General features: G+C 56.1%; 2 protein-coding genes across 2 annotated transcripts; both read left to right on the top strand.

Annotated features, from left to right (window-relative positions):
- The first annotated feature begins 882 nt into the window (after window positions 1–882).
- LOC104332179 (carboxypeptidase A1) lies at window positions 883–5,916 on the top strand. The gene is made up of 11 exons (XM_075428420.1): window positions 883–986; window positions 2,045–2,126; window positions 2,854–2,988; window positions 3,144–3,242; window positions 4,081–4,182; window positions 4,259–4,360; window positions 4,497–4,607; window positions 4,830–4,920; window positions 5,068–5,267; window positions 5,564–5,648; window positions 5,729–5,916. Exons 1-11 carry the CDS (start codon window positions 883–885, stop codon window positions 5,914–5,916), a joined length of 1,299 nt encoding a protein of 432 aa, XP_075284535.1.
- A 1,020-nt stretch (window positions 5,917–6,936) lies between these two features.
- LOC104332178 (carboxypeptidase A1) lies at window positions 6,937–10,095 on the top strand. Its single transcript, XM_075428423.1, has 11 exons — window positions 6,937–7,061; window positions 7,278–7,359; window positions 7,521–7,655; window positions 7,744–7,845; window positions 7,952–8,053; window positions 8,137–8,238; window positions 8,380–8,490; window positions 8,731–8,821; window positions 9,204–9,403; window positions 9,675–9,759; window positions 9,908–10,095. The coding sequence occupies exons 1-11, from the start codon at window positions 6,937–6,939 to the stop codon at window positions 10,093–10,095; spliced, it is 1,323 nt and encodes a 440-aa protein (XP_075284538.1).
- The last annotated feature ends 4,043 nt before the right edge of the window (window positions 10,096–14,138 follow it).

Raw genomic sequence — 14,138 nt, 5'->3', positions numbered from 1 at the left:
CGCACAACAAAGACGCTGCTGTAACCTGGGGAACAAAGGCGCTGCTGTAACCTGCGGAACAAAGACACCACTGTAACGAGCTGACCTCCGAAGACAGCAGAAGTCAGCAACGGCTGCTCCAGGAGCTGCTGCCCTGCGCCCGCTCATGGGTCTGCACTGAAGACGTAAAAATAACTCCCTTTCTACCCAAAAATGAGCCCCTCTCCTGCTCTCTTCGAGCATTATCTCCATGTGAACGTTGATGTGCGATCCCTCGGACCTTGTTGGGGACGCCTGGCTCCGTGACGCCCATCGTCTTTGAAGTGAGACTTTATCCATCATCAACTGGTCCCACTCCTGGGAGCAGTTTGATGAATGGCACAGGTAATAATTTGAATGATATATTTTGAATTTTATCTATATATAACTGTGTAATCAATCATAAACATGGATATGTTTATACGCTTGCTTTTCTGCTAGGATTTTTGTAGTAATTTGTAATACACCCTTGCTTTACTAATCGTATTCACCCTTGACTTAGTGATCTGTAATAAAGAAATTCAGGGAAACCAAGTGCCGTGTCCTTGTGTACTCCGGGGTCCTGCAACCCCACCGTTGCCACCGTGACAGTGACTATGACACCTCCTCGCGCCAAGCCGGGTGCGGGGGCACGCGTCCTCCCCAGCCGCCCACAGCAGGACCCGAGTGCCGAGGAAGGCGTTATCGGATCCTCCCTAATTTGGCCGCTCTTTTCTTGACTTCGCCAAATAAAGCGGACGTTTGGGCTCCTGGGAGCCGTTCCTGGCTAATCTGTTTGTCGCTGCTGGCTCCACGGGGACAGCAGATGTGGCCTTGGTGAGAAGGTCCACGGCTGCCCCCGGAGCATTCTACAGGGGGCTACAGATGCCCTCAGGGGCTGAGGCTTCTCGGTGTCCACTCGCCATGAAGATCCTCCCGGTCTTCGCCACCCTAGTGGCAGCGGCCTGCAGTGAGCAGCTTTTTGTGGGGTGAGTCCTGCCGAAAGCAGGGGGTGGTGGGGTACCCTGGCTGGGGATGGGGGGGGGTGAGAGATCAGCCCCGTTCGCTCTCCTTTGGGGGTAATGAGGACACCCCAAAGGAGGGAAATCTGTCAGCTTTTGCCGTGCGGACAATGGGAAAGATGCGGCTTCACTCCAGCTTTGGAGGGAGGTTTCGAGCATGCAACTGGTAGAAATTAGGGGATGCTAAATCCCGAGAGCACAAGTTCTGCCAGTGGAAGGAGGGCCTATTGTCCTTCTGCCAGTACCTGAAGGGGCCTACAGGAAGGATGCAGAGGGGCTTTTCACAAGGGTGTGTAGTGATAGGACAAGGGCGAACGGCTGTAAACTAAAAGAGGGCAGATTTAGATTAGATGTTAGGAAGAAATTCTTCCCCATGAGGGTGGTGAAACACTGGCCCAGGTTGCCCAGAGAAGCTGTGGCTGCCCCCTCCCTGGAATTGTTCAAGGCCAGGTTGGATGGAGCTCTGAGCAACCTGGTCTGGTGGAAGATGTCCTTGCCCGTGGCAGGGGGGTTGGAACCAGATGACCTTTAAGGTCCCTTCCAACCCAAACATTCTATGATTCTATGATTCTATGATTCTATGACTCAAGATGGGGAAACCTCGCTGCCAGGGAAGGAGAGTGTTTCCTTCTCCGCTGGGGGCTGCACCCATCCCTGAGGGAGCCCACCCAGGCAGGAGTGGAGGCTGTTACACCTGACATGTAGATAGACACAGACAGAACATATCGATACGTTAGACATCTCCTAACATCTTTTGGGAGCCCTCATGATCAAAGGAAGGATGGAGACCACCTTGAGCTCCCTGGCACTTGCTTTTCCCCATCGTGGCTCTCCTGAACCTGCATTTTTTGCTCTCAACACCAAACCTCCAACAACTGACGCACTTTCCAACCCGCTGAGCTGGTGCAGACCTTTCACAGCCTCCACCCAGCCCGTAATGGGGCTGCATCAGTGCCAGTGGCTCAGCTCCTTTCCTCCCATCTGTGATCCTTCCTGCGCACACTGATGGCTCTGCCTCCCTGCAGGGACCAGGTCCTCCGCATCACGGCGAGCGACGAGGAGCAGCTCACCCTGCTCAGGGTGCTGGGCGAGCAGGCAGAGCTGCAGGTGAGCTGCGAGGGGGCCCTGAGCATCCCCCGGTGTAAAACAGAGGTTCCCGGTGACATCCAGGCCTCCTTCCTTTTGACCTCACATCCAATTTTCCGTTCCATTTTGGATATGTATAATTTATAGCTACATAAATATAATATTTAGCTTAGGGCACCTTGAGCCCTCCTGTTTCAGGTGGAGCGGGAACACCCCGGCCACTGCAGCATCATCGTACCCAGGCTGAGTAAGCAGGTCTAAAATGTCACTGCATGGTTTTTTTTGGCTTGAATTGTGACACAACTCTGCTCCTGCTGCGTTTTCCCTGGTTGCTTCGGTGGGGGGTGAATCTCGATGAACGCTTTAAGCAGCAGGACGGAGATGGGTGGTAGGGAACAGCATCTGCTCTACAAAGCTGATGTAAGAGTTCCCTCGATTGCACTAAAGAGCAAAACTGGCACGCAGTGACCTTGGTGTCTCGCCATGTCAGCTCAGATCACAAATACTCACCGTCCAAAGGGGCGTTTGCAGCCAACAAACAACTTGGGCTGAAAAACGTTTCTGTAGGAGATCCACTGAGTGAGGCAAAGGGACCCGGACCCATCCATGCGTGTCCCAAAACTTGCCCAAAGACCTTTTTAAATCCTCCAGTGCAAACTCTTCTGAGATCCCTTTTTTGTGCCGGGGAGCTCAGCGGATGAGCACCAGCACGGGATGGGGCTGAGCTCTCTCGTCTCTTCCACACCAGGTTGACTTTTGGCGTCACCCCAGCAGCCCCGGCCGCCCAGCCGACCTCCGCGTGCCCTTCCCCAGTCTCCAAGCAGTCAAAATCTTCCTGGAGTCCAACGGCATTTCCTACAGCATCATGATCGTGGACGTGCAGGTAAGGGCTGTCGCGGGGAGCAGGACGAGCTCCTGCAGTTCAGTCCCAAGAGAAGGTCCAAAAAGTTGGAAACCATGAGGAAATGGAAGAAAAACCCAACCCCTTGCTTCACCCAGCCTGTCTGATGAGGGTTTTTTTCCCCCTCTCCTAAACAGGAATTATTGGATGAGGAAAAGAAAACCATGATGGAGTCCAGAAGGACAGAGAGAAGCATCAGCACATTCGATTTTGCCTCCTACCACACACTAGATGAGGTACTTTGCTCTGCAGAACATTCGCTTCATATTCCTGGGGTCACTTTCAGCTCATGCCACGGTTTGGTTGCATCCATGTGGTGATGTTTGTGGTGGCAGTGGGACCCCCCGCGATGCGTCTCTTTTCCTCGGGTGGAAGTTTTAGCTGAGCCAGGAGACCGGGCATAGACTCACAGAACGGTTTGGGTTGGAAGGGACCTCACAGACCATCTGGTTCCAACCCCCTGCCAGGGGCAGGGACCCCTTCCACCAGCCCAGGGCGCTCAGAGCCCTGTCTAGCCTGGCCTTGGACACTGCCAGGGAGGGGACAGACACAGCTTCTCTGGGCAACCTGGGCCAGGGCCTCACCACCTTCACAGGGAAGAATTTCTTCCTTGCTTCTAATCTAAATCTCCCCTCTTCTAGTTTGAAGCCATCATCGCTTGTCCTGTCACCACATGCCCTTGTGAGAAGTCCCTCTGCAGTACCCGAAGTATCCCTTCAGGTACTGGAAGGCTGCATCCCTCCACGTGAGGTGTGTCCTCTCCTGGCACCTCCCCACCTCACTGGAAGACCTCTTCATTTTGGGGGTCAAACCCTGTGCTTGGAGCCCAGTGGGTGGCTGATGGAGGATGTGATGGTGTTGGGGGATCTCAGAACTTTTTTACCCCCACCATTCATCTGCTTTTGTGAAAACCTTTGCGATGTGCACCTCCCTGCTCGCACAGAGGTCCAAGCACCTGGTCTGCTCTGGGGAAGAACCCAGTCTTCTCCAGTGAAGTTCTGCACGTTGCATCTGATGCCAGATACCGAAAAAGACAGCAGGAAAGCCTCATGACCCAACAACTCCTCCTTTCAGATCTATGACTGGATGGACATGCTGGTGGATGATCATCCCAGCCTTGTTAGCAAGATCCAGATCGGGCAGAGCTACGAGAACAGATCCCTGTACCTGCTGAAGGTGGGTACTGGGGGCACCCTCGCCTTGCCCAGCCCTGGGAGGGCACAGGGCTGAAATCCACCCCCCCTCCATCCAGTTCAGCACTGGGGGATCGAATCGGCCGGCCATCTGGCTGGACACCGGCATCCACTCACGGGAATGGATCACCCATGCCACCGGCGTCTGGACGGCCAACAAGGTAATGACGTGCCCTGGGACACGGGACCCCAATTCTTACCCCAACCCCTTTTTTAACACCTCCCTGGTACGCCACTCTGTCGTGTCCCTTGTCCCCGAGGGGCTCCGAGGCAGCTTCCGCTCCCCTCCCCATGCAGATCGCTGAGGAGTATGGCCAGGACCCCTCTGTCACCGCCATCCTGGACAGCATGGACATCTTCTTTGAGATTGTCACCAACCCCGATGGCTTCGCCTTCACCCACAGCTCCGTGAGTGCGGGGACACTGTGAGAGGAACTTGTCCTGGCGCTTGTCTCCAGAGCCCTGGCTGGCCGTGGTGTTTGGGTGGGGAGGGTTGTCCCTATGTGGGATGGTGAGTGGGTGGAGGTGGTTTCCTCCCATCCCCAGAGATGCTTGGGAAGGAGGGCGTCATCTGTCCCCCAAGGGGGTGATTCACATCCCTGTGAGGGTCTCACCCCCATCTGCTCCTAGAACCGCATGTGGCGCAAGACGAGGTCCATCAACGCTGGCTCCCGCTGCATCGGCGTGGACCCCAACCGAAACTGGGATGCCGGTTTTGGAGGTAAGAGCCGGGCCACCAGGTCCCCACACCGGGCATCACTCATGCCTCAGAGCATCAAAGCTTCCTGCTAGAGGAGAAAGACCTCATGGCTAGAAACCCTTCCCCGGGGCAGCCTCTCTGCATGGTGCCTCTTCCACCGTGCCCCAGGCTCTGGATCCAGCAGCAACCCCTGCTCCGAGACCTACCACGGCCCCTACGCCCACTCCGAGAGAGAAGTGAAAGCCATCGTGGACTTCATCCGCGGCCATGGGAGCGTGAAATCCGTCATCTCCATCCACAGCTACTCCCAGATGCTGCTTTTCCCCTATGGCTACAAGACAGCGCCTGCACCCCACCACCAGGAACTGGTGAGATGGCCCCAAAACGTAGATGTGGGGCTTCGAGTGCCAGCCTTGCTGGAAGAGTCAGGTTGGATCATCCCAGGACCCCCCTGCTCCTCTTCTTAGATGCAACCTTCATGTTGAAGACCATCACCTGGTTCTTAGAGGGAAGGCAATCGCAAGATGTACCTCCCATCAAAAATTAAGGGTGTTTTGGGGAAAAGCTAGAGAAGAAGGGGCGGGAAACGATGTTGGGCTCTTGACCCTGCTACCTTAAGGTCTCGGTCTACCAGGTCTCACCACTTTTGGGCTCTCCCTTGCAGAATGAACTGGCTAAAAAGGCTGTAAGCGACTTGGCCGTCGTGTATGGGACGAAATATACTTATGGAAGCATCGCGGACACCATCTGTAAGTGTCCCTTCCTCATCCTGCGGTGTTGGGTCCACCATGAACGCTCAGCGTTGGGGTCACGTCTCCTCTCCCCGCAGACGTGGCAGATGGCACCACCGTCGACTGGGCCTACGACAACGGGGTGAAATATTCCTTCACCTTCGAGCTGAGGGACACGGGACGCTACGGCTTCCTCCTGCCCAGCACCCAGATCATCCCCACCGCTACCGAGACCTGGCCGGCGCTGTTGGACATCATGGTCCATGTCCTGGAGCATCCATACTGAACCCGGCACCTCCTGTGGCGTCCCCTTCTCTCAATAAATAATCCTGGAGTATCTTGATGGTTTAAGGCTGGCACCTTCATTTTTTTCACGCTAGACTTTGAGAAAATGGTGAAAAGGGATCCCGAGCCCTGCAGGTGTTTTGTTCCTCCTTGGTGCATTGGTCCTACGAGTCCCTGTGCTTTGGGGCTGGCAGCCTGGAAAGACCTGGTGGCAGCCTGGAAAGACGTGGGAGGAGATGGGTGGTTTTTGGGCAACCAAACGCAGAATCACACAGAATGTTTGGGGTTGGAGGGGACCTCTGTGGGTCATCTGGTCCAACCCCCTGCCGAAGCAGGGTCACCCAGAGCAGGCTGCACAGGGCCTTGTCCAGGTGGGTCTTGAATATCTCCAGAGAAGGAGACTCCACAGCCCCGCTGGGCAGCCTGTTCCAGGGCTCCGTCACCCTCAGAGGGAAGAAGTTCTTCCTCATGTTCAGCTGGAGCTTCCTGTGCTTCAGTTCGTGCCCGTTGCCCCTTGTCCTGTTGCCAAATTTGTAGGGTTTGGGGCAGAATTGCTCCATTGTCCCTTCCCCAGGGGCTGTGAGGTGGGACACTGGGCACCTTCAGGGCCACCGCTGGGTGCAAAGTGCTTTGAGGCATTTACTGTTTGATTTTTTGCCACCTGGGATGGCCGTCACCCGCTCTGACCTCTGTCCCTCGCCGAACTTTAATCAATTTAAATCACTTTCTCTGCCATGGTTTACGTATCCGGCTCACTGAGCCACCCCCCATGCCAAAATCCCCATCTCACACTCTCTTGACCCAATTTCACCCTTTTTTCCCTCCCCACAGCCGGTGCCGTGGGATTTTGGCACTCCCCCGCTTCTCGCCCCGCTGAGGGCCCCGGCCGGTTCCCGGGACGGGTTTGGCCGGGACCGGGAGCGCCGCAGAAGCGGGGATGGTGGGTGCCCAACCTTGGCCAGTGCCAGCCGGAGCCTTCCCACGGCCCTGGGAAGGGGCACAGCTGGGGGCCACCGTCCCGATGGGATTTAAGAGGCCCCGGGGTGCTGCTGGGACACGGAACGGGCTCTTTCGGCTGATGATGAGGGCCCTCGTGCTGCTGGCTGCCCTGGTGGCAGTGGCCACCGGCACCGAGACTTTTGTTGGGTAGGGGGTCTGGCTGGGGAGGGGTGGCGGGATGGGGACGGTGGCACTGGTGGGGGCAAAAGGAGCTGGTTCAGCCCCGAGGGGACACAGATGTCCCCAGGAAGAGGCTTGGTGCAGATGCCCAGGGTGGGGGGTGGATGGGGTGGGGGTTAGGTTGGACCCACGGGGGACGGAGCTTGGCCCCGCGCCCCCCCCCAGCACCCCCTAACCCCGCAGGCACCAGGTGCTGCGCATCGTCCCCACCAACGCTGAGGAGCTGCAGAAGGTGCAGGAGCTGCAGGACCTCGAGGAGCTGCAGGTACCGGGTGGCTTTTGGGGGACAGCCCCCCTAGCCACTTGCTTTGCACCCCCCAAACCACGCTGTAGGGCTGGGATGGGGCTGGAGGTGGGAAGAAGCTGGTGCAGAGGGGCAGCCCAAGGCTGGATCTGACCCCCTTGTCTTGCTTTCTCCCCTTCCAGCTGGATTTCTGGCTGGGACCCCGCCGCCTCGGGCACCCGGTCGATGTCCGCGTGCCCTTCCCCAGCCTGCAGTCCCTCAAAGCCCACCTGGAGGCCAACGGCCTCTCCTACTCTGTCATGATTGAGGATGTGCAGGTAGGTCAGCAGAGGGGAACACAGGTGAGATGTAGGGTCTCCATGCGGAGGGGGGGATGAGGTCTCATCCTGCCGCACGTTTGCCCAGGCGCTGGTGGACCAAGAGCGGATGGAGATGCTTCGTGGTCGCCGCCAGCTGCCGCTCTCCACTGATGCCTTCGACTACACCGCCTACCACGACCTGGATGAGGTGAGAAAGTGCAAGATTCAGAGCATTTTGGGGGGAAATCACTCCAAGTGCGGGAAAGGCGGGGGGGGTGGAAGCCAGGGGTGACCCTCCCATCCCTCTCCCCCAGATCTATGCCTTCATCGATCTGCTGGTGGCCGAGAACCCCAACCTGGTCAGCAAGCTGGAGATCGGCCAGTCGACGGAGAACCGCCCCCTCTACGTGCTCAAGGTGGGGATTTGGGTTTGTGGGGTGACCGGAGAAGGGAAGGGGATCAGGGACAAATCCAACCCCCCCTCCCTCTGCTCTTCCAGTTCAGCAAAGGGGGGACGAACCGCCCGGCCGTCTGGATCGACACCGGCATCCACTCCCGCGAATGGGTGACACAGGCCAGCGGCGTCTGGTTCGCCAAGAAGGTATGGGCACCTCCTGGACACGTCTCACGTCCCCAGAGGGCCACAAGGTCCTGCAGCCACCATGGATGCCAGGTGGCTGATCCCACGGAGGGGACAGTGATCCAGCAGCATTGGGGAACCCCAAACCGCCATCCTCTCTAGATTGTCACAGATCATGAGAATGACGAAGGTCTGGCCTCCGTCCTGGACACGATGGACATCTTCCTGGAGATCGTCACCAACCCAGATGGCTTCGTCTTCACCCACACCCAGGTACGGCCCCGGCTTCCCTATCCCTGGCTCCTACGGCCATGCTGCATGGGGCTGAGGAGCAGGACTGGGGTGCTGCACATGGAGGCCCCTGAAAGCGCAAATCCTCCTTGCCTACATTTCCACGGGGTGGGAAGGGGACCATCATGACCCGTTAGCCTCCCCAGATGACAGCCCCTTGTCTGCTCGAGGCCGGTGGAGCTCTGGCCCTGGACACCAGCTGAGACGGCTCTGCCCTTCCAGAATCGCCTGTGGCGCAAGACCAGGTCCAAGCATTCGGGCTCCGTTTGCGTCGGCGTGGACCCCAATCGCAACTGGGACGCGGGTTTTGGAGGTCAGAGCTCTCCCGCTAACCCCACGGAGGGGTTCTGCCGTCCCGGTGGAGGCTCCGAGGCCATTTTTGGCTCAGAAAGATCCACTGATGTCCCCTGGGGAAGAGATAGGATTTGCTCTCCGTAGCAGAGACATGGGTTTGGGCTCCACCAGGGCTTTGGTGTCCCCCAGTGACCAGCACAGCGGGGACCACAAATGAAAGCCATCATAGAAACATCTAGGAGGAGCCCCAAGTGCGTTCCTTGCTGGCCACCAAGCAGCTGAGGTGTGAGAAAAGCTCTTGGGCTCGAAAATAGAAAAGGCCCTTTGCCCTTGGGACTCTGAGCCATCCAACTGCCACCAAAGCCACCAAGCACTCACATTGTTTTTCCACTTCTCCACAGGGTCCGGGGCCAGCGCGAACTCCTGCTCGGAGACGTACCGTGGACCCTACGCCAACTCAGAGCCCGAGGTGAAAGCCATCGTGGACTTTGTGGAGAACCACGGGAACATCAAGGCTTTCATCTCCATCCACAGCTACTCCCAGCTCCTGCTCTACCCCTACGGCTACACCAGCACCCCAGTGCCTGACCAGAGCGAACTGGTAGGGCTGATGCGGAGGTTTGAAGGGGGCCGGGATGATGTGAGGCTGCTCTCCTCCTCCATGGAGGAGCAACCTCCATCATGCACCACTGAGGGGGCATTGGCAAACCAGGAAGAAGCCCTGGCTCCTCTGCCAGCCTCTGGGACTCCCCCAGGCCAAGGCTACTGAGCTTTGGCATCCTTTTTGCCTGCAAAAATCCTCTCCCTGCAGGCTGTATCCCGCAGGCTCTCCCTTTTTCTGGCTCATCTTTCTCTCTTCTGTGTCTTCCCAGCACCAGATTTCTGAGAAGGCAGTTGCAGCTCTGTCTTCTCTGTACGGCACTACCTACCAGTACGGCAGCATCTACACCACCATCTGTGAGTAATGGTGGACAGCAGCGATCCACCACCACCCTCAGTAAACCAAAATCATCGCTCGCACCTCAGCTTAGACAAAAGGTCCCACGAAACACCCGTACGACGGGGAGCCACTGACGTTTCGCCTCCCTCCCGTTGTCTCCCCCAGATCAAGCGAGCGGAGCAACCGTCGACTGGACGTACAACCAGGGCATCAAGTACTCCTTCACCTTCGAGCTGCGGGACACGGGGCGCTACGGGTTCCTCCTCCCCGCCAGCCAGATCGTCCCGACCGCCGAGGAGACGTGGCTGGCGCTGAAGGTCATCATGGAGCACGCGGTGGACCATCTCTACTGAGCCGGATCGGGGGGATGAGCGGCAGTTGAATTAACTATGGAAGGAAAAAGAACGCAATAAATAAATGTAGAGAAGGATGAGAAATGCCTTGTGTGGCTTTCCCCTGTTCTAAGTCACGGTGAAAAGTGTTTTCAGAGGCTGACTCAGCGCTCCTCTGGGTGCACGTGTCAGCAGCCAGCACGAACAGCACACACCGGCCCAGAAAGGGGATTCAAGGGGTGTGAAAATAGCAGGATCAAAAAGAAAGGAAGGTGCTTGTTTTCCCTCCGCTCTGGCAGAGGGTGGAAGGGGAAGAGGTTCGGTCTGACAAAGCAGAGCCCTCGGACGCCGCAGCCGTGGCAGCGGGAGGGGTGCCCACCTTCCCCGGCCCTCCTGGGGTGGCTCTGGGACACGAGGCAACGGGGCGAGCGCGATTTATTCTGCGTGGTTTTGTGGCTGCGCTGGTAGAACTACTCTACGCAGAGTTTGACTCTGTTCTCCAAAAGATATCAAGTCAAGCGTCCAAAAACCTACAGATCCATCAACACGATGGGAAAGCACGTTCAGTTCTTCCATTGATGCCCTGGATTTGGAGGATCCCAAACACCTCGGACCAGTTTTGTCTGGCCGTTTCAGGAGGAGGTTTGCATCCAGCCCAGAGCAGCCAGGGATTTCGGATCCACCTCCCACAGCTGGAGAGCAAAAACAAATCAGGACTTTCAGCCAACACGATGACCCCTGCTCTCATGCCCGTTTTCAGACCAACGCATTTCATACGCTTCCGAGTGCTCACAGAGCGGCAGGACCCTGCGTGCTGTACCGGTTCCTGCCGTTCAAGCACACAATAAATGGCTCTCACCTCTCCTGTATCATTTTTCAGGCAAGCAGCCCAGGCAAGCCACCACCTGAATTATGCAGGAGATGCTGCTTTGTTCAATGTTTTTATTTCACAACGTAACAATAGAGGTGCTGTACGGGAAGGGGTAGCGGACTCAGGACATCAAGATCAGACTACGCAGCTGCCTGAGCCATGCTGTACCCCAGCGTTCACAGAATGGTCAGGGTTGGAAGGGACCTCTGTGGGTTACCCAGAGCAGGCTGCACAGGACCTTGTCCAGGCGGGTCTTGAATATCTCCAGAGAAGGAGACTCCACAGCCCCTCTGGGCAGCCTGTTCCAGTGCTCCATCACCCTCAGAGGGAAGAAGTTCTTCCTCATGTTCAGATGGAGCTTCCTCTGCTTCAGTTTGTGCCCGTTGGCCCTTGTCCTGTCGCGGGGCACCACTGGAAAGAGCTTGGCCCCATCCTCCTGACACCCACCCTGGAGATATTTCTAAGGTCCCATCGCAGCCTTCTCTTCTCCAGGCTGAACAAGCCCAGCTCCCTCAGCCTCTCCTCGCAGGAGAGATGCTCCTGTCCCCTCATCATCCTCACAGCCCTCCACTGGCCTCTCTCCAGTAGCTCCTCATCTTTCTTGAACTGGGGAGCCCAGAACTGGACACAGCACTGCAGATGGGGCCTCACTAGGGCAGAGCAGAGGAGAAGGAGAACCTTGACCTGCTGGCCACACTCCTCATGATGCACCCCAGGATTCCACTGTCTTTCTTGGCAGCCAGGGCACACTGCTGGCTCATGGTCAACCTGTCGTCCACCAGCACACCCAGGTCCCTCCCCGTAGAGCTGCTCTCCAGCCAGTCAGCCCAAGCCTGTGCTGGTGCAGGTTCCAAGCTAAACGTGCCATTTCTGCAACGCTTCAGTTTTTCGAAACTACTTCAAAAGATTTATTTAGGTCTTATTTATTTTATTAGGCCACCTAAAAGCATCACCACTCCATAATGAAAGCCCTAAGAGGTGAGTCAGCTTCCCAAGACCATGTAAAAATCACTTTTCTCTCCAGAAGCGATGCTGCCATTCCACAGAAAGCCAACCGGTCTGACCTAGAAGCAGCAGCTACTTCGCTCAAAATCAACATGCCCACAACTAAACCAACAAGAAGTCTTCCAGAAGTGACAGAGTAGGAAGGTAGGAAAGCAAGGCAGTTAGTAAGACAGCGAGATGCAGCCAGCTTCCTACGGATGGGCTGAAATATGATCTTTAATTTTTTGATCTTCGTACCTGACCAGTACGTATGTACACACACACACACACACTCCCGCTGGAAACCCAGGACACGTGTGATCCTTAGTGGACAGATCAGAAAGACATTTTGTACAAATTAGAGCTGGTTTGTACACCCTACAACATCCAAGGGCTTCCCTGGGAAGCTGGGAGCTCTGTAGTTACCTGCTTGTAATGAGATCTTGTTAGGCACAAAAATATAGGTGCGTATTCGAACACACAGGGGCGTTCAGCTTTTTGAAGTATTTTGTTCAGAACATTTTAAATGCTGGCTCTGCCCATGGATTTCTCCCCTTATGCTCCCTCCGGGGGATCCCAACACAGCGTCAGAGGTTTGTGCTGATCACCTCGCTCTTCTCTGGAGGGGACCGAGGCGACGGCTCTTATCAGAACAAGACTGCCAGTCCCTGTATCAGAACTCCTCTGATTTAAGACTCACAGAGACACAATAAACGTGATAAATGTGCTCAGGGATGTTGAGTCTTAAACTGCCAAACTGGAAATTATGTGCAATTTCTTCCACCTGGCCCTTTCACCAGAATTACCCCCTCATGATCTGCACCAGGGGTGAATTTTGAGGTCTGCTAAAGATTACTTGCCTACTTTAAACAGGGGGGGGGGGAAACCCCACCGAAACCCAAAAAGCCACACACAAAACATCCCCAAGGCCAAAGTGGACCAAGCTGAGCAATGCCGTAGGTACAGGCTAGAGGGCAGGGTCTCTCCATCACCACCTACCGCATCTCCAGTAGGCTGCTCCGCTTTGTCACTGGGTGGTTTAAGCTGATTTCTGGGTCACCCAGCCAATATTGGTATGGTGGAAGCAGCGATTTACTGAAAGCTGCGATATTCATAGAATCACAGAATGGTAGGGGTTGGAAGGGACCTCTGTGGGTCACCCAGTCCAACCCCCCTGCCGAAGCAGGGTCACCTACAGCAGGCTGCACAGCACCGCGTCCAGGCGGGTCTTGAATATCTCCAGAGAAGGAGAATCCACAACTTCCCTGGACAGCCTGGGCCAGGGCTCCGTCACCCTCAGAGGGAAGAAGTTCTCTCTCATGTTCAGACAGAACTTCCTGTACTCCAGTTTGTGCCCGTTGCCCCTTGTCCTGTCGCTGGGCACCACTGGAAAGAGTCTGGCCCCATCCTCCTGACACCCACCCTGCAGATATTTAGAGGCATTTCAAAGGTCCCCTCTCAGCCTTCTCTTCTTCAGGCTGAACAAGCCCAGCTCCCTCAGCCTTTCCTCGTAGGAGAGATGCTCCAGGCCCCTCCTCATCCTCGTAGCCCTCCACTGGACTCTCTCTTCACACCCTGTCCAGTTACCAGATTCACGGTCCCTGCTAGGTTTTAGTGACCCTGGCGAGAGGGCAGAAGAAAATTTCCTTTCAGCTGCCCTAACTGTAAAGAAGCTACTCCAGAAACACTGGCAAGGGTGTAACTGGGAATAAATTTCCAGCCTCTGTCAGGCACTGGAACTGCAGAACTCCTTGCTGCAGTTTGTCTCCAAGCACCACAAAAGCATTTTAGAAGCAAAATGACCTTCTGCCTCCTAACCTCGACTCGCAGCTGCCTGTACGACCGTTAGGGAAGTCGGCCTCGTCAGCAGAAGAGTGAGTGGCTCCTCCATGGACGTCGTAGTTTTCTGCAGCACCAGTGACCAGCAACCCACTCCAGCAAGTGGGAAAAGCAGCAAACCACCGGTGCGCTGTCGAACTAAGGAGACACCCTGCTGGCACACCAAGAAGAGGGGCACAGCAGATGATTCTGCCCTAAGACATGTCAGCTAAAAACCCTGCTCAGCACATCTGGCAGCCTGACTCTCTCATTTGGAACAAAACCCACCACGCAGTAGCTCTCTCTAACCACAGCAAGGAACAAAGCAGCAAAAGCACAGTTAGAAGCCAAACCTTCCAGACAGTAAGGGAGAAAAGAGGGAAGAGACAGT

The sequence above is a fragment of the Opisthocomus hoazin genome, chromosome 8, assembly GCF_030867145.1.
Source record: "Opisthocomus hoazin isolate bOpiHoa1 chromosome 8, bOpiHoa1.hap1, whole genome shotgun sequence".
In the NCBI taxonomy this organism is placed as follows: domain Eukaryota; kingdom Metazoa; phylum Chordata; class Aves; order Opisthocomiformes; family Opisthocomidae; genus Opisthocomus; species Opisthocomus hoazin.
Note: the sequence above shows the minus strand (reverse complement) of the source record. Positions and strands in the feature narration are given on the sequence as shown.